This window comes from Mycetomoellerius zeteki, unplaced genomic scaffold (assembly GCF_001594055.1).
Source record: "Mycetomoellerius zeteki isolate Tzet28-1 unplaced genomic scaffold, Tzet1.0 scaffold312, whole genome shotgun sequence".
Lineage (NCBI taxonomy): Eukaryota > Metazoa > Arthropoda > Insecta > Hymenoptera > Formicidae > Mycetomoellerius > Mycetomoellerius zeteki.
Genome location: NW_017257297.1, coordinates 234,073 through 261,691, shown reverse-complemented (window position 1 = coordinate 261,691; position 27,619 = coordinate 234,073). Strand labels below are relative to the sequence as shown.

Below are 27,619 nucleotides of genomic sequence, written 5' to 3'. Positions count from 1 at the left end.
ACGACGCGTTTCGCGCCGGCGAGCGCGGGACGCCTCGCAGCGATCGCGGCTGGACCGGAAATTGAAATTTCGCGTGAGGGTATGCGACGTCCCGGCCTGCTGTTTCTCTCCCACGGAAGCTGCCACGGTGTTTGTCGTGAGCCGCAACCGCGTGTGTCAAAATTATGTACGGGAATCGATGGCGGGATGAAAAGAACCGAAAGCATCTTTCGAGCATTTTTCTGTTTCAACACACTGCCGCGTACACAAGAATGCCCCAGTCCCTATCACTTTTCATCCACTTATCATTGTGTTATAACTATTTATTATTCTCATTGCGTAAAGAATCTCCTGTGTAAATCAACATAATCATATTTTTAAAATACGTAAGGGCTAATCATGGGAACAGAAAACTTATTATCTTGTCTAATATTATTTACTTTAATGTATTTTACGGTACCGTATTTTACGTTAATGCAAGTATTGAATATACATTAATAGCTTTGTACATTTTTAATAATTATGATAATTTACGTGCGCGAATGAATTTTTTTCAAGCAAATTTGCAAGTTAGATAAGAAAAAAATTCAAAGATCGTCTTAAAAAGATGCGAACGATTCCTCATCAAACGCATCAATTATCGCTGCAAAAGAAAATACATGTTTACGTTTAATCATCTTGTAGCCGATCCCTAATTAAGACAGAAAATTGATCGGTAAAGACAGTGCTTGCGTATTCCGTTATATCAATATTTTAGGCAACCTGAGGCACACAGTCGTTACAATGTTAATTCGCTTTCTCTCCCGATATCTTCAATTATCGAATGCTGTCACATACAGGAAGCGCAGCTGTGTTTTTACAGTAGATTATTTATCCCGTCATTTACATTCAGATCACGCGCCAATTAAATCCATGAGCCGACACGATACATTAAATTCAGATTTTGTTTTGAACGTTTTAATTAAAATTTTATTTCGCGTTTCTGCTTTATCAATTTCGTTGATTACTCATTAAACATCCGCGCTTAGAAACTTTATCTAAGTCTTTTAATCTCCGATATTTTGAAATATTTACGTAAACGAAAGGTATTTGAATCAAGACGCAAAAAAGCATTTGAATGTTCACCAAAAAACGTGTGCTAAAAATAAAATTTGATTTCCTGCTTGATTACCAACGAATCAGGCAATTGCCAATTAATTTATTTGATTCGGGATTGGAAGAAGTGATTCGACGTTTCTCAATAATGAATTTTCAAATGCCGTCTTATACAGTGCTCATTTGCTGCAACGACACAACTCAAAAATTATTATTTTTTAGTTGCTCGCAAAAAAACAGAAATACAAAGAATATACAATAAAAAAACGTACTTTAAAAGAACATATTTTGATTTTTATATATGTAATAACTAATTACACGGAAATAAAGATGTTCTTTTATCTATAAAATTACATTTTAAAATTAATATTATAAAATTTTAATATTTCAAAAAAATATTTAAATTTATTTGCTAGGAAACTTTATTTTTTAAGTTGTGTCAAATGAGGGACATCATATCTGCAATTAATATATATTTTTGTCATTAGAGAAAACGTACATATAATTTTTCATAATTTTTAACATGCAACAAAATTAAAAATGAAAATTTTTATAATTTTATTTTCTGATATGGTATTCTACACATAGTATTCTTTGGCATATACATATATATTTCGATTACTTTTCATATTTATGATATACACAATTATAAAATAGAAATTCTGCCAAATTTCATCGCGAATTATAATTGCTTAAAATTTAGTAACGTAACAATTCTTATTGACCATTTCGTTAAATAATACTTCGGTATTAATCATTTGAAATATAGAATAGCAAGAGCTTTCAATAATCGCACGCGCAAGTGAACAACACACTTCAAGCCGTTCGACATTTACGATCTCCGCGCTCGCGACATTCAGAAAATCCGACGATTGCTCGCAGGGACTAGACGCGTGCTTGGCGCGGCACGCACACGCGTGCACGCGAGTCACGGCGGTGCGCACGGTCCGGAAAACAGGAGGGAGATAGTGCTGAGCGCGAGAAGAGCGCGAGAGCGGGAACGGCCGTGTAAAGAGAGGAAAGAAGAGGAAAGAGGCGGCAGCAGCAACAGCAGCAGCAGCAGCGACGGCGGTGGCGGCAGCGGAGAAGGAGGAGCAGAAGGAAGCGAGCAAAAGGGGGCCCCTTCGTCGGAGGCTACCGTGAGAACGAGGCGAGGCATCGCGTCCCACACGGGCCCTTCAGCCGGCACGGGGCCCGACAGAGACCGCAACAGTCCGGGCCCCCGAGCGCTGGGGCCCGCCGCTCGGGCCCGTGCTCGCGACAGAGACAACGACAGGCGCGAGCCTCACACGCGACTCGCACACGTCCGAGCCGCCCGAGCCGTGAACACAAACCGCGTTTTTTTCATCCTCGGCGCTACCTCCCCTCTTTCCTCCTCCTCCTCCTCCACCGCCTCCTCTTCTTGCTGCCATTACCACCGCGCTCTGCCACCAGTCTCCTTCTCGTATTTCCGTCCTTTTTTCTGCAAGCTCCGACTGCTACCGCGACGGGCCCCGCTCGCGATGACTTCGCGCTTTTTTCCCCTGTTTTTCATTATGATACGTTCGCGGCTTTTTAGCGCGTTGCCGTCTTCTAGACGATCATGTGCACGTAGGCATTGATACCTGCAGCATTATGTTGAAAAATATTGGCGAGTGAGATGTTCTAAGATTTTTGCGAATAGATCGATTTATTATAGAATAGAAGCACGTTGTATTCAAATAATAATGTCGGGGGAGAGGAGAAAACAAATGTTACAAATTAAAAATTGAGGTGTTCTAAAAAATTAAATTATATCTGAATAAAAGGTAAAAATAATAAAAATTATAACATTAGTATTTAAAGTCATATTAATAATAATAATAATAATAGATATTAATAAAAGCCAAATGATAATTGCAACACAATAGTATACATTGTTCGTTGCTAAAATTGTAAGTATGACAAAGACACATAAATTTCCGAACAGCGTTTAGCACTTCCTTTTCTTTCTTGGCCAACTTTCGCCTCGTTGTTCCTCGTCTCTCAACATCTCGTATCCGACCAAAATCTCATTCTCTACGTAACGTACGGTAGTTTTATCTTTTGACCGGCTTTCACAACGATTTTGCCCAGCTGAGGATTCATTCTTGACTATCGTGAACGGTGCCGCGTTCTCAAGCGTTCACACTTGCACACTTTCTCTAAATGTCTGGTACCTTCGTCCTTTTCCTCGCTCTTTTCGCCAACCTGCAGACGCTTTATCGGACCTCAATTTCTAGGCCCGTGCGAGAAAGGTTGCCGACGCCACAGTTCGTGCCGTGAAGCATCATTCGAGGTCTTGGCCTCGCCAATCAACCGCAATAAACTTAAAAAAAGGGGGCAAACCGAACTACCTCTTTTTACGTGCACGCGAAGGAGACTGCGGCCGCGGATCGGCGATCGTAAACGGCGAGAGGGTGCACCACAATTTTGCACCACGTGCGTGGGAAATGAACGTGCTGAGAAACGCGCGGCGGAGGCATCAAGGAAGCTGATTTCACCGGGCGGCGAAGTAATCACTCGTAATTTCGTAAGGACGAGAGTATCTTGGGAAAGAAATTTGTATTTGCCCGATTTTTAAGAGCAATAATTATTGCGTGCAGACGAAGGCTTTTGATCCTTTCCAAGGCTTCGAAAATGTTACATCTCGAGGAAAGTTGCTCAGGGTCTGGTTCTTTTATATGGGATTACCTTTCATTCGCACAAAGTATACTAAATTCTTTAAATGTCTTCTTGTTTAAAAAGTATTTGATTTATTTGAATATGAAAGAAAAATTTTTCTCAACAACATAAGTGCTTTTTCAAGAAATCGGTAATATTTAATTAAAAAAAAATAAAACTACTTTAATGAATTTTCTTTTATTTAAAAACTATCTGATTGAAATTAGATATACGAATGAATTATTTTTCTCGGGAATGTAATCGCTTTTTTAAGAACTTGTAACATTTATCTTTAGACATAACTGTAACTGTAAGTTTTAGATAGCGCGAGAAGTGTAAAGATTAATTTGGCCTCGGAGAAAAGATTAATCTATCGGATGATAGTACATATCCTTCAAGGAAGCTCGTCGGTTCTCTCTCTCTCAGTGCGGAAGTTTTTATTTATTTTTCCTCATCGATCATCGCGCCTTGCATTCGCCGCCGAGTCTCACAGTTCTCGTATGTCTGTCGGTCTACCGAGCGAGGGACGAAGAGGAAGAAAGAACGAACCGTTCACTGCTTGAAATACCAGGAAGGAAAACAATAATTAGTTGATGTCATCCGACGTTGAAACCGCCCGTGCAATATCGTTCACTACGTTATCAGACCGCTTGTTATCGCTTGTGCCGTATCGTGGGCCGCTACGCGAAGCGTGCGAATGTTTACGACTCGTGTCGGATTCTAATACGTCGGTTGGCGTCAATGAAAGCACGCCGAAGAATCGAGCGCGTCTGCACGTCTCGTGAATGACAGCACCGGATACAATCTGTACACACGAATCGTCGCTGTGTAAAAAGAGTAGTAGATCGTACGATTATACGCCCTTAGAATGGCTTAGAACAGTGATGCGCAACCTTGTTTAATCCGAGAGTGATTTTCTAGAGTGTTTTACCGCAGCAGCGAAAAAATGTAAATTATTGTAAAATATTGATTTGTACGGATATTGTTTAACATTTTCTTTTTTTTTATGGTTATCCTTTACGAACCTTTAAATGCAATTTATCGATATATTAATGAAAGTTTTTGTTTTTTTAGAAATAGGTAAAACCTTGCGAGTGCATAATATTTTGTTTGCATAAAATAAAAAAATATATTTTTATCTGTGATCCGGTGAGTTGCAAAAAATTCATAGGCTGACCGCAGGTTGTGCATCACTGGCTTAGAACGTACAAAAATATAGTTTAGCGACTGAAAATAAAATTTCAAGAGCATTGATTTTTTATAACGATTTACGTTCATCACGCAAGTATGTATAAAGCAAAAAGTATACAATATTGAAAAACGTTTTTTTAGAAATTACTATTAAATCTAAATGATCTATTGAATTAATTAAATTTGCACAGTTATATATTATTAATCAAGAAATATATCGAAAGAAGTAAAAGCTGTGCATCGAGTCATTTGGTCCCTCGGTACTTTCAACCTTCCATTTTAATGGAACACATGGCTTTGGAAATTTTCGACGCGCACACCTCGACGTGTCAAGTACTGGTCTATCTGTAACAGAAGACTCCAAGAGAGAAGAATCTTGTAGCGCCGTCATGACACTAATCGTTCAATGTAGCCCAGAAATCATCTCTATAAAAATTCCTCGTTGACATGAGCGACGAAGCAGCTCCAGAAGGAAACGCCAAGTGCAAATGCAGTCGGCGCGGCGTATCTGCAGTTCCTTGAGCATCTGGCAGCTCCGGTACATAGAGATAATCTTAATGAGTTTCGACTTATCATCTCGAATGAAGCAGCCGAAATCCCGTGGACGTCAGACGCGCCTCTTGAAGCCTCCACAATGGTGTCTTTTCAGCGCTGTCACGAAGTGGAACGTCAAAACACGGCACGAAACGCGATCGACGCTCATCGACGAGATATCACTGGTAATTATTGATTACCAAGTATCGCAAATATATTGAAGTAATAGCACAAGCGACGATTGTAAATAATTTATCTTGCGTGTTGGGACGTGTTTTTAAAAGTTTTTTAAAAATGATCCTCTGATCATAGCGTATCTTCTTTTATTGCCCATTTCTATTTTAACATAAATATTAACGTTTAAATTACCGTATTACTCTCGAATTAGTTGTCATCGATATTCCAGACGAAATTCCAGTTCTTTGCCAGTCAAGATATCCCGATTAAGAGCAGCATTTTTGCACCAAAGGAAACCAGCTGTCTTCGTAATCGCATTAAGATAGCCTTAAAGTTAATGAAGAGGTAATCGCTGACGAGCTACTTTACAATTTAGGTGTACGATAATTTTAGAGTTGCGAGATGCGATTACAGCGGACTGCTCATTTGGATTCACGCTATCGTCGCAATCACAAGGACGACGTATTACCTTTTACGACATTTTTGCCGTACATATGATGCTTACGACTCGGTTACTTGCACTATATTAATTAGCAGTGCATGTGATAATAAAAGGAACTCTTATCAACATGGATGATTTGCCGACGAAGCGGATGGAAACGATTGAGATGTCGTGATTATAGCTTGAGGTTGAAGTTTTATGAAATCTCTCCGATCTCACGTTTAGAGAATGTTTAAAATATTATACAAGAATTTGCAAAATTATGCATGTAATTATAAGATGAGCTATGCAATCTCTGTTTTTTTGTGCTATTTTTCTAATCATAACTCGTTCATTGCACCTTCTCTGTTTATCACTGCTCAGGAAAAGGATATCAAGTTTTGTCTAAAACCAATCCAGTTTGCAATCGTAAGCTCTTAGTATCTAAGCGAAGGAGAAAAACATTGACGAATGTAACACGATCGCGTTCTACAGAAGCGCCAAACGTGCCATAGCAGTTTCCGCCTCATTATCGACGGATATGTGGTAATGGCATTCTGATTGAACGTTGCTTGCTTTCATTGAATACGATAGCTCGTGTTACGACGGGCGCATTGCGAACTCGGCACGATCGCTATATTTTGCAAACAAATTCGACGCGAGCGTGCGCCAACGGACGCGCGTGTAAAATTAGTAATCCAATCCCATTTGCCACGCAGAGCATTAATTATCGTATATACGACGTAACTTAAATAGTAATTACTATTTAAGTTACCCCCATCTTCATCCGCGATGTATCAGTTGACGAACAAACAAAATCAGAAATAAGATCTACATTGGCAGTTAACAATTTGTGAAAAAAGAATATCTATATTTTTAATTATTTATTAATTAAATTGATATAATAAACATTAATTATTTATTTAATAAATATTAATTAATTCTTTATTTATTTTAAGTCTAGAACTTGAACAACTTGAACAAGTTACATCCTCTTCAGTGAATAAACGAGGTGTACGATGATAAGAGGAATCAGAGTACTTATGTTGGATATTGCTTCCTTATTTTAAAAGTGACACAACTAAAAAAACTGAATTTTCTAGAAAAGAGGAAAAATTATTTTTTCGACTGAACAGAGAATTATTGAGTAATCATATAATATCGGCAAAAAGGACCATATATTTTAATATGATCAAATGTTATTTTTGTCATTTTCATTTCACTCTTAAAAAAATCACCGTTTTTTAGTTGAGATAATTTTGACGATTTTTAATAAATTATTCTTTTTGAGTTGACGACTTTGATAACATTTAAATTCACTTTTAATGATCGATAGGGTAAAGTTTATTTAACTCGTTTATAGTAATAAACTCGAAAATTACATTTTTTGAGTTGTATCACTTTTGAAGTAAGAGAGTGATATCCAGTGATATCATGATAAATATCACAAATTGCTGTAGAAATAACGAAGACAAAAAAGGTCATAATTTTATCAATTGCTATTTAACAATACCTTTGTAATGTTTCAAGTATTTAATTTGATCAACTATTTAGTATAAATAAAATTCTACAAGAAGATTTATTGACATAAGTTAAACAAAGAATTTATATGTACTTAGATACCACATATATAAACTATATATTTTTTAAATTTAATTCAGATTTTCACGTAACGTGAAAAAATCATAAGTGTCATTGTATAATTCAGTGTATTGAGTGGAAATGTTAATTAGGTTTATCTCCGTTGTTTCCGAAAATAGGAGAGACTCTCCTAAACGGCCCGAATAGTGCTTTGGATCAAGTGGTAAATGCACATCTATTGTGGTAAGTATTTTAAATTTATCACCCTCCACTTTTATTTCATGTCCATAGTTTGTCTGCAAGATTCATCATAGAAAAAATTAAATTTGGATAGAGAAGTCAAAATCATTAAGTAAATATGGTAACATGCTAGTTTCCAATAAAAAAGTTAATAGATTATTATTGATAAATATACATATATCATATGATTTTGTCATCTATATTGCACTTTTTATAAATACAGGATTCTTGATCTTACAATAGTCGGATACACACACATACACACACATATATAGATATATATAAATTTCTCAGTTAAAGCATTAATGAAAGTGTTGAAGCAGTTAAGAAATTAAGAGGTCTATATTCTATAACTCTCAACGATTGTAATGCCACATTATTATTATTAGTTTCCTTTTATCTGCAAACTCCTTTATATGAAGCACTATATATAGACGTTGTCATACAATTAGTTCAAAACATGCTTATCATTTAACCTTTGATTTGTATCTCTATAAACAATATTCTGGCGATGATGTTTACAGCATGTTGTAATAATATGCTGTGCGTCATGTCTTTTCTATCAGCATATTTGAAATTTTAAGTACGAACTTTCTGTTAAATATTATTTTATATAAAAAGAAACATTTCAATAATAGAGCGTTAATTGTACAACATTAAATTATATATCATTTAAATATGTATTCGCAAAACATATCTACATTTTATAATGATAAAATTTATGTTACCTTTAGAATTGTAATAAAAATATGTCTTTAAATAATTTTGAATTATGCAATGTAATTTAGTTATTGAATTATATAATTACATAAATATTTTTATAATTGACGTGTTTAATTCAATGTAATTATAATTAATTTAAAAAGAATATATGTGCGTATATATATATATATATATAATATATGTATATGTGTGTACGTATATTTTTATTTATTATATAAAATTTCTAATTTCTAATCTAGTAAATTTTATCTTCAAGTCAAAATCTCTCTAATAACAGTAATAACAGAGAGCAGCAAGGATCAATCGACATCGCGGAAAATCGACAACGATAAATTTTGATATCTACGAACAATTAACTTAATTTACATGCCTTTTTAAAAATAGAATCTATTACACGAAAGATTGCAAAATACGAAAAGAGATTTCGTGCGATTTTCATGAGAAAGTTCGACGTAATTAATTTGATAGTGTTGAAATATATTGACTTTGAATTATTCTCTCATAGCAGCCCCTCGTACTTTTGTCAGCCCATCGGCACACAGTTGCGCGCGTGCGTTCATGTGAGTACAACACAACGAAGCATTTGGAGCGACCTTCCTATCCAAAGTAACTTCTCCGGAGGGTTCGTAGCCGGGTGAGGGTAGCCTGTGCCGGAATGGCTGCGGAGAGCATCGAGTCAGTTGGTGTAGAGACTTCACCAAGTGCACCCGCTTGTGTGTCTAATGTCAGCCCGTCCCGACCTGTCAATTCGCTCGACGTATCGTCGATATACATAAGTTATCCGATATTTTATTCATTTACATTTCGACACGGAAGATGTAAAATGTCGCGGTGAGACGCCGTAAGGCAAATCGGCTCGTGATATGATCGGACTATTTAGCAAAAATCTCAAGGACGATACCATCGCATGCGATTTCGTTTATTTGACGGGATAAACAAAGCGGTAGTCTTCAACATTTCATACGCCAGTGTCTCTAGTAATTATCTTCAAATGACGATTTTCATAATTGTCATCCGCTGTTGGAGTTACCAGTTTTAACAAAGGTATATATATATATGTTTTATTTATATATTTTTCTGCTTAAAATTCTATCATTTTCTATACGTTATTTATACATTAGAGATTTTACTACTAGAGATTGCTATCTTTCGTCTCTCTCTCTCTCTCTCTCTCTCTCTCTCTCTCTCTCTCTCTCTAAAATTAAATTTTTTTCTCTTGAAACCTACAAAAATGATCATTCATATCTTTGTGAGAAAGTTAACTTTTACGTATGATATTTCTCAAATTGCAATTAATATTTTTGTATAGACGTATTAATTTTAGAGATGAATATTTTACACGGTTGTCGAAGTGTGAATAAAATTTTCAATGCCGGTTTTCGTTTGTCCATATCTATTTGATCTACGGCTTTATAAATCGTACCAGAATTGATCATCTGGCACTTGCCAATGACGTTCAAGTGTTTATTTATTGAATAAATTTGTTGGCTGCTAGCGAAACTGCATTTGATTTTCGTTATACATTTTACCATCCTGTTTTACTGGCTATATTTAGCTTCGTTAATGATTGTATTTAATTGCTGATAATATATTCAATATTATTTATTCTCACATAACTAACCATAGACTGTAAATTAGCTGTAAATTAAAAAGAAAAAGATTTTGAACTTAGAAGATGTTTAGTAGACTAAATATATTGAAACATCTGCATTTGCATTTTTCAATGTTCCTGTGACTGTCTCTCATGACATTTTTATTTATTATATTATAAATAATCATGTACTTACAACTGTGCTCAGACTTTAATTAGTCCTGTTCTTGTTATTGCGATATTTTACTTTATCATAGAATCTGTTTATGTTATATATCGCTGCATCGATTGCTTCTCTCTTTTGCAGTTTCTAGTTCCCTTTCTGGATTTATATCTTTCCCACCTGCAATGATGTCGTACGATTATCCTCATCCGGTTTCGAGAACGTACCAATACAAGAAGGTATTGCAATCAATATAGTTAAGCATAAACGATAAGTACATATTTTTTTTTGTACAACTGTAATGCGAATTAGAAATGTATAATGGCGGGCAATTAGGTGCTATTTGATATATTTAATATTTAATTACGTACGCAAGAGAGATTGTGCAAGTTCACGCAGCTGTTTATTTTTCAAACCAAATCAAAATTCACATATGAGTCACATTCATCAATTGCCGACGGCACATAAAGATCTATTTTTAGAATTAGAGGCGTATGATTGCTTAGCGACGGTTAATTAGCTTCGTGCTGGGCGGTAACATTGATACAGTATCTATAAGTAATATTTAATAATGGCAAGTACACGTAACGTCGATAATATGAGCTAAGTTTGAGAAATATATACGAAGGATATATTGGGCCGCGTTCAGTAGAACGTTTATTTTGCAACTGTTAGAAATTTTCTTCGCTGAAATAGGACTATTTCTCTAAAAATATAATCCAACTAGTATAAAGAAAACGTCCAACAGTTGCAAAATAAACGTTCTGCTGAACGTGGTCATTGACATAATAATTCCATTTGTATACGATGATTTCAATTTTCATTTACCATTCGATAAATCGATATTCGAGTAGGCGAGTACTTGATAAAGTGTTTCATCGCAGGCGTACATTTGTGGCGCGACATCAGCAATTGATTATTTTTTCTTCGGCGACATGGCACCTGGTGTCTTAAGCCATAAATTCGTACTTCTTCTCGCGGTTTAATCGAAGAAATCGTAATCGATAAGGAATGGTGCGCAGAATGAATTTACCGCTAATTGTAAATTTATCGCTAATTGAAGTTAAATCATTGCTTTCGGGCTGCCTCGGTGCCGCGATGAAATAACAAGAGACCGTGACTCTCGCGCGCGGCTCGTCGCGATGTTCAAGTTATACAAATCGAAGATTTCATTCTTGAATTAATGCCGGAGATGTAACGATAAAGCGACGGTGCAGCTCGATTATTACTCACATTCTGTCGCTTCGGCGCCGCGATTCCCGCCTTCGCGCGTCCCGTCATAAATTAGTAATTTTTGTGATAAACGATCGAACACGCGCGTTGAGAGATGCAAAATCGAGGTGCGAAAGATTTCACCGAGCTTGGTCGATACGCGAATGCTTGAAGCAGCTGCCGAGATATCGATTAATAAAATATAATGTTTAATAACCAGATAACAAAGCCGCTTTTGGAAAGGAAGAGACGAGCGCGAATAAATCGTTGTCTCGACGAGCTCAAGGATCTTATGGTGGACGCACTGGAGGTAGGTGTGCTGACTTTTTCATTCTTGGTATAAAACATTTAATATTATAATTTGAAACAGCAGCTGCGTAACATTAAACTGATAGCAACAAAATACAACTGTTTAAATTCTATTTTAACCTGAAGCTACCTTTGTTAAAATATCTTAAAATTTAGCTATAGATACATATCTGAAAATAAATTTGAAAAAGTGTTTCAAGAAAAATAATCGGCGCACAATTAGCTTGAATTAGAAATTATATAAATTCACAAATATTTTTAGGCACGAAAAATCGTCTTGACCGAATGTAGCATTTTTCACTCATGTGTGTTTAATCTCATCGGTCGATCTTTACGTAATATTGAAAATAAATTATTGAACTATCAAAATAATTATATAGAATGATCAAGCTGGTTGCTAGATTATCAAAACTTTTCGCAGTACTGTTCATCATGCTTAAATTTCTTATAGAAATTATTTTGACGATTCAACAATATTATTGTCAAATATATTTTTATATATTTTAGCAAAATCGTTCTTTCCGTACAGGAAGAGAAAGACTAATACTACCGTATTTAGTAACGTCTTTCTTTATATTCTAAAATCAATATTATTATTTTGAAAAGTTTTTTGAGTGTTATGAGTTACGCGAGAGACGTGGTTGACTGTAATAATGGTACGCGACTTCACGCGTTTGCAACTTTTTTGTGTGTGGCAATTAACTTTCACTCTGCGCGCGATCCTTTTTTTTCCTTCTTTCGCACGATCGAGATAAATTGTTTAACGGCGAGAAAAGGTGGCGACATTTCCGAACGCAAGAATCTTGGTGCCGATACTGTAGCCTGGTTCAGCGAGCACGTGCTATGCTCTCTTTTTTCTTCCTCCTCTCGAACCTTCGGAGGAAACGCGTGTTTCTTGCTCGACTCCCACCGACTCTATTTATGATACCGAGTGTTCTCCCCCTTGCACGTCACCGCCCCTGCTGCAATTTTACGGATCGCGCCTAGCAGGAAATGCATTCTCCGGCCGCAACTACGCGTGCAGGCGATTTTGCTTTTAAATATTCTCAGAGCGTGGGAACCTGCACCCGGCGAACGAGTGTCAACAAAATGATATTCAGTGTGTAGCCAAGCGGATTGCGTTTACACGCGCTTTACATATACGTGGTATTTAAATATTCTCAATTATCGCCGTCTAATCTCTAATGATAATTACGTCCCAGCGTTACGCTCCGCTTCGTATTTACATTGCTTGTTCGTGTTCAGTGTTACGCATAACCACACAGTCCACGATAGTCCACGATAATGCGATTCAGATAAACAACTGAAACATTAGAGAACTTATTTAATGCAAGATAAAGCAGTCTCTGCTCTTAAATTCTCAGATAGCACTTGCCACAGAAAATATAATTCTGTGCTGCAAGATAATTACAAAAAGACGCGTGATTTCTACTCTATGAGAGATTTATGGAGATTATTTTTTTCAAACACAATGTAAAGTACTGCATATTAAAATTTAACTTTAAATAGTCACACTTAGCGTTAAATATATTACTGAAGAAAGTCTCATAATAATCAAGCCTCGGTGATAGTTACTAAAGTTTTGTAAAATAATTTCAATCAATTTGGTTAATATAACCAAACAAACGCTAACTTTACTCTTTTAAATAATTATTAATAAACGGTTAATTACTATCTTTATAATTGGCAATATCTAAATATTCTAAATATTACCAATACGCTAAACAAAATATATTTGGTAGCTATTACTAGATTTTCTTTATACTGAAGAAAGAGTTTGGTAATATCTAAAGTTAAGTGAAAAATGATTTCAATCAAATGTTTAGTTAACAAAAATAATTTTATTTTTCTATTTAGTAATTATTATCGAACATGGGTGAATTACATTATTATGTTTGATAATATTTATTAAATATTTATAGAAAATTACAATTATTTTTGATTATATTAATTGAACGTTTGATTATTTTACTCAATATTTGGCAGCTATTATCAGACATTTTTTCAGTGTATTCGGCGAAAATAAGGAAGTTGAGGTCTAAGATTTCCCTGAGTTTGAAAACAACAGGCAAACCGATGGTGCATTAAAGAAGCGCTATTACACATTTCCTGTACATTACATCTTAAGTGGTACTCGCTACAATGCGCTTCACTACTGATGGCAATTTGTCGATACCGTCTTACCGCGCGAAACATTCGCCCGCGTGAAACTTACGTTCGCGCGATAATTCGCTGAATCAGCGTGAAAGGCACCGCCGATTTCACCATGCTAATTTTCCAACGGCACATTACCCGGTCCGATCGGCACGTTTCGTACGGCTTAATGCCCGCCGACCGGATGCTATTCTTCTTCTCGCAAAACGTGAACTGGCGAGCGTAAAGCTTCCATGCTTAGGCGCCGTGTCCATGATCCTTTAGAGTCGCTCGTCTCCGTTTTTTTTTTTGCAATGAGCAATCGAGTGACGTAAAGTACACCGCCCCGCAGGCGTTACGAGCCGGTAACGATAGCATCTTAATGGTAATCTCTCTCTCTCTCTTCTAATGCGAAGAACTCGAGTTCCTTTTTGCGGAATCGTTCGTTTTCTCGCGATGCTTAGTGCAGATGGCCGATGGGAGACTAGTCTGACAGAAACGGAAGACTTAACTCGGTAGAAGCGCGAAATTGTACATACTTACGATAGACGAGTATTGCAGCCGATATAATGATCATTACACACTTGGTTGTAATTTAAAACATGATTGGAAACAGAATTGATGTAAAATTATTAAAATTAATATTCGTTATATTCTTTTACGTAATAGTGGCGGCAACTATTTTCTTATCAATATTATATCGCTCATTTACGATGAACGATACAACTAAAAAAAACAAAGCTTAAAAAAAATGAGATTGAAAATTTTAAATCATTAAAATTTGTAATATCAATTTTGAAATTTAATTTTGATGTACTAACTGATTGTAGAGGAACAAAAGTACGTCATTTTAAAGTATGTTCTTTTTTTATATTTCCGCTTTATTTTTCTATAAGCAATTCCAAAATGATAATCTTTGAGGTGTGTTGTCATTACAGTAAATGAGCGATATATGCTCGAGTTTTTATTTTACTTCTAATTTCACAGGAAAAATGAAATATATATATATATATATACATATGAATTTACGAGAAATATGTATAAGAATTGATGAATCTAATAAAAAATTGGAATGATTTATAGACCGAAGGCGAGAATATCAGTAAGCTGGAGAAGGCGGACATCCTCGAGCTGACGGTACGTCATCTGCAGAAGCTGCAGGCCTCGCGACCCTCCGGATTATCAATGACAATCGCGAGCGGCGAGGAAATTTCGGCGGAAAGTCGCTGGCAATCCGGCTTCAGGCATTGCGCAGCGGAAGCTTACAGATTTCTCTCGTCGCTTCCAGGTGAAGCCGCGGAGAGGCTGGCAAGACACCTCGCAGCTGGTCTCCAAACGAATCGACAAACAAATTCACCGGTAATTATTGTTTTCGATCTGTAGGTAATTAATGGATGGCACAGCAGGGAAAGCGACAAAAATAAACGAGGTGATCAGTGATCGAGCAAAGAATATCGATTACATACGTATTTCTTGCTGATCGCGTCTCATAAATTCATAATACATTAATTCGTAGTTAAATCCGGCGCGTCGCTGCATGAGCTGTTCGCAAAAAGAAAATTAATTTTAATTGAGGCATTTCACTTTTCGGTGAAAAATATTACATCGCGTTTACGGTATGACTTGGTTTGCCAACGCTAATTATTGTTGTTAAAGAGATACGAAGTACGTGTCTCGTATGACAAAGTCACCGCGTGTACATCGAATTCGCGTGTTCGTACAATGTATGCGAGGGAGTTGCAACCTACAATTTACTGCAATTATATTTAATATATATACTTAATTGCAACGCTGGTAACTAAATGTTTAAACTAATGATTAAAGTGTGAAAATTATGCAGAGAGTAATATTCATAAATTGAGAAAATTTAGGAGTCTTTTTGTATCGTATTTATATGAACCGTTATATGTATAGTTAATTACGTATAGTAGGGTAAATTTTCTGTGTTATATATATATAGAGCCATGATATACAAAAATACTTAAGCAGTAAGACATAAGCAATAAGAAAATCAACATGTTCGATGCTACTGTTTACTGCTTGAGCTTTTTTGTGGCCCTATTCTCATGTTTTATGATTATCTTTCAATGTATAATTCTGCAAATCCTAGCAATTCTGCTAAAAATTTGCATAAAAATAAATTATATACAATTTTATAAGAAATTAATATTCTGTACAATATATTATAAAAAACTTATAAAAAATAGATAAATGTAGTCACGTCTGACGTTACGTCTTACGAAGTTGTGCCCAAAAATGGCGAAAAGGGTATTATCGAGTCGCGGGAATAACGCGAGTCGCTAAGATTTATGATCGCGAAGTGTTAATGACCGCCGTAATGACGATAAAAAATGTGTTCTCCTCAGTCGAAAGCCAACCTGTTATCGCCTACCCTGGTCAATCTGGATCGCATCGCCAACGTCGTGGTACCTTGTCCTGTCGGCACCTCCGGCGAAATTGACTCGGCGATACTCTCCACGAACACATCGCCGATAAGATCCACGCCTCACACCGATAAAATTGTTGTTGGGATCCACGACGCGGGCGCGTCAACAACCGCCTCCTCCACGCCTCGATGTCGGACCTCAGTATCGCTCGTTAACGACGATGAGAAATTAACAGTAAATTACAGTGCCAAACTGAAGAGTCTGAGGGACCGACGACCGCCGACGACGACGACGATAACGACGACGAGGAATAAAACGAATGACCCACTTAACATTAATGCCGATGACGATGAAGAAATCGACGTAGAGCGCGTGGATGATCGCGACCCGATGTGGAGACCATGGTAGCGCGCGAAAACATGTATAAAAAAATTGATCATATGCATTCCTCTTATATAGATTGTCTTGAACTTGACATTTTTTAAATCTACAATTGCCTTGACATATTAGGAAAAGCCGATTTTCATCTTAATAAAAATGTTGAGGCACCAAATGTGGGTTTTCTGATCGAAAATAAAAAACATGGGGTGCGAAATTTATTCTTTAGTTACTTACAGGTTTCTATAATTTGAAAAAGTTAATTTCTAATTGGCAGTAAATCTCAATTATATCATAACTAGTATTATATCGTGTAAAATATTTCTTAACAAATTACAGTTGGGTTATCATAAATAATGAAGAATATAAAAAGTTATTAGAAGGAAACACTCATAAGTCGCATACCATAACAGAGAATAGTAGAGTTTTTATTCAAGATTATGTTTAAAAGATTTTTCTTAATGATAATTTCTTTAAATATTAATTTTTTATTTTTAAGTATCTATTATTTCTGATAATTTTTGTGAGAATGTGTTACTTGTAGTAAAGTGAGGGTGAAAAACAAGATATATATAATTTTAATGTAGTTTACAAAGTTTGTTCAATAGTGTCTTTATATTAAATGTTGATTGCAATATACCTTACCTAAACCAATAGACATTGATAAAGAAATCATCAATATAATAATTTTACGTAATATTACGTTCTGTGTAATATTACAATCTGTGTTACTTTGGTACTTGGCTTTAAATCGATAGATAATAGTTTACCTTTAGATAATTCAGATTTTTACTTACGATTAGACTTGTGATATGTTAAAGAGCGATTTTTTTATTGTTCGAGTATTTTAAGATGACTAATATTAGCAGTTTCACGTGTTTTATTATTTCAAAGAATTAAATATACAAATACATCTTAATTTGATTATAATCTATTACTTTGATTATATCATAACATATTTTGTTATGCCAAGAGTTTTTCATTTAAGACATGTATATCTTTATTACGCAAAAAGAGCGTTATAATTAATTTTATAGCTTATAGTTTATTCGTATATGATTATTTTAAAGAAACATATTGTCGTACATTTATTTATGTTGACGTACATGTTGCTGTTAAAATATACTTCGTGCGTGATTAATCTGTGATAGCGATAAGAAATCCAATATTTGGTACTATGACTCGAAAGATTTTTAATAAAACTTTTATGCCCAATTTCATGAATACCTGCTTCATTAAAAAATTCTAACATTTTTTTTAAATAAATATCTATTTGCAAATAATCTATATTTTTTTAAATACATTAATTTTGCAATTGTATTTACACAAAGAACATGTAAAACTATCTAAAAAAATATTTAAATAGATTATTTATTTAAAAAAAGAAACAATATATTTTTAAATAATAATGAAGTATCTTCAATGTGGTGTTAAATATTAAACTGATGAAACGTTGAAATAATAATATATATAATATCAGTTTAAATTTGTAGTATCAAATTTTTAAATTTTCTTTAACAAACATTTTCTTTTTGGAGTTTTTTTTGTTATAACTTTACGTATTTCTTAATGAGATCAATTGACCAGTTTCTTCAATAAAGAAGATATTCATGTCGCCATCTGTGACAATATCTGGTAACTTACTCTAAGAAGATATGAAAACTTTTGTAAATATTTATATTTCAACTTTTTTCCATTTTATGGATATATTTCCATAAGTACAGATCATTCTATAATACTTTATATAATTTTTATTAATAATTTTGTTTACATTACTCATAATTTTTTTGCTCAGAAGATAATGAAGGTAACGCATGGATGTATAATTTCTTCTACCCAGCGAATGGTAGAAAGGATTACTGATTCAGCTTCTCTCTGATATAAGAAATACTTTTTCACCGTCAATCGATTATTACACTTTATTATTTTATTACAGTTTTATAAACTGTGCATTACAAAATCAATTTCTTTATATTGAAGAAAAATATTTCTTAGAATAATAATTTTTCATATTTCAATCGTGTTTTCTCTGTATGTGTTTAACTTTATACCAACAAATGTTATTACATCGATTGTTAGTATCATAAACTGTTCAAGACATGTGTTATCTACTTCTCGCAATAGCTGAAATATTTTAAAACTTATATTTATGCAATAGAAATACATAATTTTATAAAAAAATTTGATATAATCTTTTTGTATAAAATATATACATTGCTATAATTACAAGATAATGACAATACATATCTAAATTATATAATTTATTTATATTTTTATAATATGGAGAGAAAAATTAATTCTAAATAGATCACAAATGTGGCTGTTTATTTATCAACTTTACAAAATTCGAATATTTATGAATATATAATCGTATACATCAAAGAGTAAACAGTTTTGAATGTATTTGACTTTGTATGTACATTCTGCCGATTCTTTTTTTTTAGGACAAAACCACAAGTAAACCGCACGCAGGTAGAAGAGAGCGGGGTAGCTCCCGCAGATAAAGAATTTGATGACTGTCGTCTTTCCTTTCTAGTAAGGACAGATAGTTTGCCAACAAATCCTTTTCAATGACCACTATTGTGGTCACTAAATCAAAATGGCGACGTTTTTGTCGGTTGCTAACGGTTCTCACATAAAAAATGAAGGCGCGATTATAAAGCTTTGTCATTGGGCCGACGCTATTGTGATCAACCACAGTTTAAGTAAGTAGCTTCCTGCCAACTAGATGTTATAAATGATGTTAGAAAGAAAATATGGGAAATGACATTTCTGTCTTTTGCTGTTATTTCCTTTCGGTTTCTTTAAGAAAATACTTTGATTTTCTTCCTACTTTCTTCTTGAATGCTTTCGAGTTCCTAAACATTTTTTGTTCTTAAATTTTTCTTCTTTCTTCCTGCTTCAAATTTTTAAAATTTTTTATTTTTTTTATTGTATATAAAGACAGAACACAAATTTTTATTTCTTTTTAGCCAATTGCTATATATTTTTCATTATATATTTACAATAATTATATAAATTAGATTTAACATATAAAATCAAAAAAGTAGTTCAAGTTTAATCTTATTTTATTTCCGAAGAAAGTAAAATTAGCTCTGATTATTGAACGATTATTGAACAACAATTCTGAATGTGAACGCTTGTGACGATTTGTTTTCGTGACGAAAAAGGCAAGAAAATCGTAAAGAAATTACGCTCTTGATCCAATTTATTAAAGAATTCTCTTTTTAAACTGGAAAGCCTGGAAGAAATATATAACGATCTCGCTAATATTGTCTTCGCAGTTTAGTTGCGCTAATATCTCAATCGATCGTATCGGTTTTCGTCGGGGCGAGAATATTACTGTTGGTGGCCGATAATACTCTCGCGAGTGGCAATTTTTGCTTGCTGGTCAGAGCCGGTGCACGCACGATATGCGAAGTCGTCAGGAAAGCGCTGCTGCGGCCATTACAACTCTTACCGTGGCGGTTCGCGCGGCGCGTCAAAGAGCGCTCATTAAATGCTGGCAATTAACTGCGGGCCACGTCCCGGGGCCCCGAGTTCTCTCGCTTTCCCGTTCCCCTGACACCCTCCATCGTGCCCTTCTTGGTCTGGTCGGCGTTCTCGGTCGCTGAGTCGGGCCTCGTGTGTTGACGGCGACGGCGGTGGTGGTGATGGTGGTGGTCGAAGCTCAGGTGTAAATGCGAGCTCGAGTCGGACCCACGCGCTTTAATGGGCTTTGCCAACAAGAACGATCGGCATGCGACCCATCTATCACCCCGCGAGCTGTTGTTTAATGGTTTGCATCCTGCTTCGGTCCTATCGCCGCCGCCTTCCCTAGAGCCGATGGTGACGTAGCGAAGCGCGGATATAGATATACGCCTATTTGCCTTGTGGGCATGCATGGAACTGCGGATTATTAAGTTCCTACCGACACATCACCCGTGTTTTGTCTCTCGGAGATTGGCTGTACCGGTGAAAATAAGATTTCACTTAGCCCCGCGCAAGCACCTTCCGTCCATTCCAATTTCTTCTTTGAACTCTCCGAAATATGGGAACAGTTATAAAGATAAATTACGCGAGGTACAATTGTAATGCGAATTATAGTTCCCTTCTTCCATTTAATTTTACACCTACCATACATTACAGAATCTACAGAATCACGTCCATCTCGTAGGGAAGACTATGGTACAAAAATTTAACTAGATACAGATCTGAAAATAATTTAATTAAAATAATTAATATAGGGTGCACTCAAGCTAAATGAATATTAAAATTTGTTACATTGCTTTTTTTACTTAAGTTTTTTTTACATAATTATTTTGATGATCCAACAAAATTATTTTTACATCTATATATATCTAGTTAAATTTTTAGATATTTCAGCAAAACCGTTCTTTCCGTATAGGGACATGTTGCCGCTTGAAATGTATTTAATTATTTTTTTTTTAACAATAACGAAAATTTTAATCAACAAAAAGGGAAAGAAAATTTTAGTATTGGCTTCTTAAGCATCCAATATTAAAAATCTTGTTATCGTTTAAAAAAAGTAATGAGTTCCAAAATACATGTCCTTAGTTAACAGACAGTCTTTTCTATCTAGTATACTTAATATTATAACTTGAATGCATAAAACGCATTAGTTCTTTTTTGTTGATGCTTGCAAAAATGAAAACAGCTACAGTGTTATTATATAATTACGTTGCAACTATCATTTGCCAATCATTAACTTAAAACTTAGTCGCATTTCGCTCGGTAAGATCAACACGGTCGAGTATCCCACGCCCTATAAGTCTTGCAACAATGTTCTTCATGCGACCTACCTATCACTCGCCGATGATCTATGACTAAAAGATCGATGCATTACGATCTTTACGATCGCACCGGAAAAAAATGCGCGTTGCTGAAACCGGTAATGCGCATACGCGTTGGTGCTGTTATCCACGTGTGCATCAGGGAATTTATCAACTTCTCATCAACAACCAAGTCATTACCTTCAAACGTTGTTTTAGATGATGCTCTAAATATCTACTCGTACACAGATATCATAGAAAATGATTTACGAGTGTAATCCGTTGAGAAAGTTCTCTCATAATTAACAGCGGAATCTTACGTTACGTTAATAATACGTGACACTCGCCACGGCTCTTGCGTAAGGTTAATTACTCGGTAATTAGAAAGCTTTGAATTATCTTCTGATACCAGAAATAAAACCGAATCTTTGATTGTCGAATATCTGTGTTAATTTCTGCAATCGTTACGCTAATTTTAATGATTTATTTACTATCGTAAGATATTACGTACTCTTTTTCATTAACCCCTTTCGCTTATAACTCATTTATATGTGACTCAGATTTAAATTCAGATGTTTAAAAATTATACGCCTCCTCTATATATATAATACACATCAATTTTTTTCATATATATTATATAAAAACCTAATATATAAAATACAGATGTAAAAAAATTATTTTGCATCTAGAAATATGTAAAAAATTTAACACAAAAAATAATTAATATCATTGAAAATAAATTTTAGACTATCAAAATAATTATGTAGGACACTCAGGCATTATAAGCAATGCTGCAAAATGTTTTTACATTCTGATAACCAATTTGAGTCTTAATTATTTTAATAGTCTAACAATTATTCTCAGAGATCTGTACATCTAGCTAAATTTTTAGATATTTTAGCAAAACTTTTCTTTCCAAAACGTTAGTAAAACAATAATTTATCTTTGGAAGTACCGAAGAAAAGTCAAGGTTGCATTTCAAGGTAAAAAACTTCAAGGTAGTTTTTACAAAAAGTTGAATGCCACTATTCACTATTTAAATTAAAATGGACATTTGTACGACATGCTGCTTGTCTTTGTGTTTCTAATATTTGTCTGCACATCTCTATTGAGTCGCTATGAAAAAGTCATTGGAAGCGTCTCGATACTTACATGGGATAAATTGTTGCCATTATAAAACATAAAAACCTAGTCAAAATAGATTATTGCATGAATAGCAGCTGCAAGCAGACTGACCCAGATGGTCGCACCTTGAAATACGCAAACAGATAAATGAGCAAATAATTATGAGGGTTGCTGACCTTGGGGAATATTTTTGTCCCAAAGAATCGTCCTTGGTGACCTATTTTTACGAGTTTGTATTACAGAGCAAATTTCAAACGGTCATGATAGCCTTGCAGGCGACTTTGACGCAATATTTTGCGAAGAAGGTCCAGAATTGTTCTGGCAATAAGGGTGTTTAGAACGAACAATAAATCTTTTTTAAATAAGAGGAAAAGAAAATTATTATCTTAGATTAATTATTAATTTAAAAAATTTCTAAAATTTCAAGTTTAATTTTCTTAAAAAATCGAACGAACTTATGGCCTTAGCCAATAGATTGTAACTCTTAATTTTGACAAATGTAATTCCCGTCATTCATCTGCCTTATAAATATAATAGCTAATAGATAGTGCACATTGATATTCACAAACTGTATACATTTTGAGTTATTTAAACATATATTATTCCGACTTATTTCCATGCACGCGTTTAAGAAAGAGGTTTATTGTGTCCAGAGTAAGAATCTTCTTAGTATAGAAACGATACCTTCGAGAAACTTCACAGGGGTTTTCTTTGATCAAGAAGATAAGAGTTAGTCGCGTGATTGTCCCGAGGGAACGGTTTTTACACAGTGACACTTTTGACACCTCGTCGTCATTGATCGACCTGTTCGCATGGAGAGACGCGTGCCCGAGGGAACAGGAATCCTAGAGATCGAACGAGGTTGTTTCAAATCGGGGGACATCTCACAAGTCCGATTGCAGCGAGTCCCGAATTGTGGTTGTCCGAGATTGTTCGCGACGATCGATCCCGGCAGACCGATTGATCACTCGAGTTGTGTAGACTATTCGCAGAAAATCGAAGATCGCTCGGAAACTTAGGTGTAAAAGCTTCGTGGTGAACGATCGTCGATTGAGATATGATTATTGGACAAATATATTCGCAAACACGTGGTTGCAGTCGTTTCATAGCTATTTCAATAAGTCGACGATGGCTGCGATTTATCCTTGATCACATAATCTTCTCGAACGAGATTAATACAGACAACATTTCTAAAGCCTTTAATCTACAATGTCTTTGCTTCCTATTCCTTTCTTGTCTCTTTCGAAATTCGTTAATTTTCATATCAGATAAAAAACGAAGAAACAAAATAAAAGTCAGAAACACAAGAGATAAAAAGTGATAAAAAGCAAGAAACTACAGAGGCAAAGAACATACTGTAGATTAGACTTTAATTTCAATTTGCGCAACTACGTTAAGTGAGTTAGAAATATCTCTTCGCGCGAGTCCGCGGATTTGAGGGTAACGATGGACGAGATATTCCAATCCGGCTCTAGCCCGTTGTCGTGGGAGCGACGATTATTAGAATCCACGGACTTCGGTGCTAATGTCCCCCGAACAATCTCGTGATTTTCCACAGTGCATAAAAGCTACGATGTTTGCTGTCTTTAATGGCACATAACGCCGTTACAGCCTCCTCCACAAGCGTATTCGCCGTGTGACCATCTGCCATTTTTATTTCTTCTTTTTTTCTTCTTTTTCTTGTTTCCCTCGCCGCGATAATTAACTTCGTGTGCGATAATATTCGCGAGCACGCTCGTATTTTCCCGAGATTAGCGTGTTTGGAGACAACAGGCGAACTGTACCCCGCGTGACAGGTGCGAAGCGAATTTCAAGCATGAAGGTTAAATCTGCAGTCGGAACAGATTCTATATTGTCGGACAAGACAATGAGCTATTTAAAGCGTTAAAGGGAATATTTTTTGCATATAACATTTAGGCGTACAAACAATTCGTGGAGTGCATTAATGAAAAATGACACAATCCAGTATGATATATTCCAATGTATGATAATACCTACTATGAAAGGAAAAATTTTGCTGAAATATCTAAAAATTTAGCTAGATAAAGATCTGACAATAATTTTGTTAGACCATCAAAATAATTATGTAGGACGCTCAAGCATAATGAGTAATACTGCAAAAGGTTATGACATTCTAATAACCAGTTTAAGCCTAATTATTTTGATGGATAAAATTATTTTTATAACTACAATTTAATAAAATTTTTTCCTTCAGTAAAATCATTCTTTCCAAGTATCAATAAGATGTAATAAAGAATCATTATTTAGTGTAATTATCAGTTTTTTTACTAGATAATTCTTGATTACAAATATTCACATTCGAATCTTTATTCAAGGCGAATATTTCCGTTTGGCACTTAGAAAATAAAAGGTTTCAGACACAGTCCTTGAAAAAAAGACTTTAGATCGCCGCGGCATCGATACAAGTGATCGTTCTTTGTAATTAGGCCGTCTTTCATCCCTAACTTCGAGAAAGCTTATGGCTGCCTGCTCAAGATATCTGGAAAGTCTACTCCTCACTGATCTGTCCCAGAGTGTTGAAATCCACAACGTGGCTATCATCTATTTCTACAGGGTGTGCGCCGCGATGCGCCGGGCAGCGCGATAGCACGTGTCGTGATTGTAGTTTATGGGGAGCTGATTGCGGGAGCGTGGGACGACACTCGGTTGGCGAACGGTGGACGGGCACCCGCCGTGTGTCCGGACGCCATTCATCGGCGTACTTACACGTATCCACTCCGGTGTCAGTGTTTCGTTTCGTAATCATTAAGATATGCATTATCCCCCTAATGACGAGCGGCGAGGCGCAACAGCGTGTCTGATCGGGGTGACTCTCCGCGAAGCGCTGCGAGGGCGCGCATAAATTTTACGTAAAAGGGACCCCCCTCATCCCCGCTTCTCAACGATCTCTCTCGTGCTCTCGATGCTGATTAATGCGGATCGCACGTCGACCGGCCACGCAATTAATTAGCTCTCTCGTGATCCTCGCGGGAAATCCCCGACGTTGATCGACGTGGCGGTTAATGTGCGACTTCTCGACTCGGATACATTAAATCGCCTCTCGCAATGAGATATATCCTCTGTCGTTATCGCATGTTGACATTGTAAAATGCTGTGGTTGAATTTCGATACGTAAATGAGTTTAATTTCGGGATGTTTAATTTTAGAACGACACTTCTTATAAATTGAGGGATCTACTGCAATAATGGATTAACCCACATTTTATGACACTGGTATTTTTCCTATCACTTTAACTTTAGAGTGCATTTAATCCGTTCTTATAAAATGTAGGTTAATCCACTGTCGCAGTAAGCCTTTCAATTTATATAAAAAATATCCTAAAATTAAACATCCCAAACTCATTTACGCATAAAAATCGATCCGGAAATATATTAATATTATATATTCAATTACATTGTAGGGCTAACATACAACGTAGCCAAATACGTGATATCGGTAATTTTCCTCATCTTTAACTTTAACTTTAAAGTTCGTTTACTCCGTTCTTACAAAATGTCAACCCACTGTTGAAACAAGCCCTTCAACTGCTCCGAATTTTAAGAACTGTGAGCTAATTGAAATTGTTTTTTTTTCCGTAAAATTTCATCTTTTCTTAGCCAGGATTTTTAAAGGTTAAAGGAAATGTTTAGGTTAAAGGAAACGTCATGTTTAATTTAATCTTTAAGTAGGTAGATGGTTACAGAGAGAGAGAGAGAGAGAGAGAGAGAGAGAGAGAGAGAGAACTCTAGCATAGTTATTTTAAAAATCTTCTGGAAAAGGAAAATAAAAAGAATTTTCTAGAAGTCTTAAAGTTAATTATTTTTACATTCCTCTATTTCATAAAAATATAAATATAATGTAAATTTAACTCTATACATAGAGGAAGGTCACCGATATCAACGTACCACTTTGTTTTTAGACAATATTTCTTAAACAAAAGGTAAAAATACAACTTCAAAAACATAAATACAAACTAAAAAGTGTCTTCTATCAGATAGTATAAGCAGTTTTTATAATACTGTTTGCAATTTTGCAATAATTAAGTTTTTCGTAAGTTATGCAAAAATGAGCGTCTGACAAAATGGGCTCCAAAACTGACATAGTAGGCAATAATGCCAACATTCATATTCTATAAATAAAGACATATCCTATTTTGTAAAGAAAAAAACTAATTTATGAAACTATAAACATTTAAAATGACATAATATTATCAATAATACAGTCACTATTATTTTAATTACGCAATTTGCAAAAGAACACGTAAGAATTTTCTTCTCGGATTCATAGAATTTGTTTTTAACTGATTTGGTATAGAAATAAGCTACAAATATATGAATTATGAGTTTGTACTTCTTTAATTAGCTAAACAGATCACGTTTTTTATTAGTATTAATAAGGTGCAAAGGTTAATTTCTAAGAAATAAGGGGATGTCGCTTTAGCACCTATGTCAGTATCAGTGACCTTCCTCTACTATTAAAAAATGTAATTATAAAAATAAAATTGTTTGGGATGTTCTGAACATCCCACTTGCTTGCTTAAAGGTTAATGACACCCTTTAAATTACTTGAATTTAAAAGCCATAAACCGTTGAAAATTTTCCTGCCTTTCACAAGAAAATTCTATATCTACTGTTCAGAAATCATCTTTTACACATTACGATGTTTTGTCATTACGGTATGGACTAATGTCTCAAACGAGTTTCAAACTTCTGTGCGAATAAACAGAATTATTGTCACAACCAATACGCGTCAGAGCTTGACGCGTGTATTAATGCGGTCCTAAGGTCCATTGTGCCAGATTGCGATGCTCTTTCGAGCGAGTTCTCGCGGCTTTTCGGTCGATGTCCGAAGTGATTACACGCGAATCAGTCGTGGTAGCTTCGCCGCGGCGGGGAGTCCGTCCGAAATGTCTAATGTCCCAGGAAGGAAGAAAGAAACTGCGATCGT

The 27,619-nt window shown here is 35.3% G+C and overlaps 1 protein-coding gene across 2 annotated transcripts; it reads left to right on the top strand.

Moving 5' to 3' along the window:
• The first annotated feature begins 9,298 nt into the window (after positions 1–9,298).
• LOC108724886 (transcription factor HES-4-B) lies at positions 9,299–26,690 on the top strand. Of its 2 annotated transcripts, XM_018451581.1 has the most exons (6): positions 9,299–9,646; positions 10,501–10,595; positions 11,789–11,878; positions 15,094–15,369; positions 16,377–16,818; positions 26,680–26,690. In XM_018451581.1, the coding sequence occupies exons 2-5, from the start codon at positions 10,542–10,544 to the stop codon at positions 16,803–16,805; spliced, it is 849 nt and encodes a 282-aa protein (XP_018307083.1). In that variant the 5' UTR covers positions 9,299–9,646; positions 10,501–10,541; the 3' UTR covers positions 16,806–16,818; positions 26,680–26,690. The 2 variants fall into 2 exon arrangements, with proteins under 2 accessions (XP_018307083.1, XP_018307082.1); XM_018451580.1 differs by lacking the exon at positions 26,680–26,690 and having other exon boundaries at positions 16,377–16,979.
• Positions 26,691–27,619: the final 929 nt, after the last annotated feature.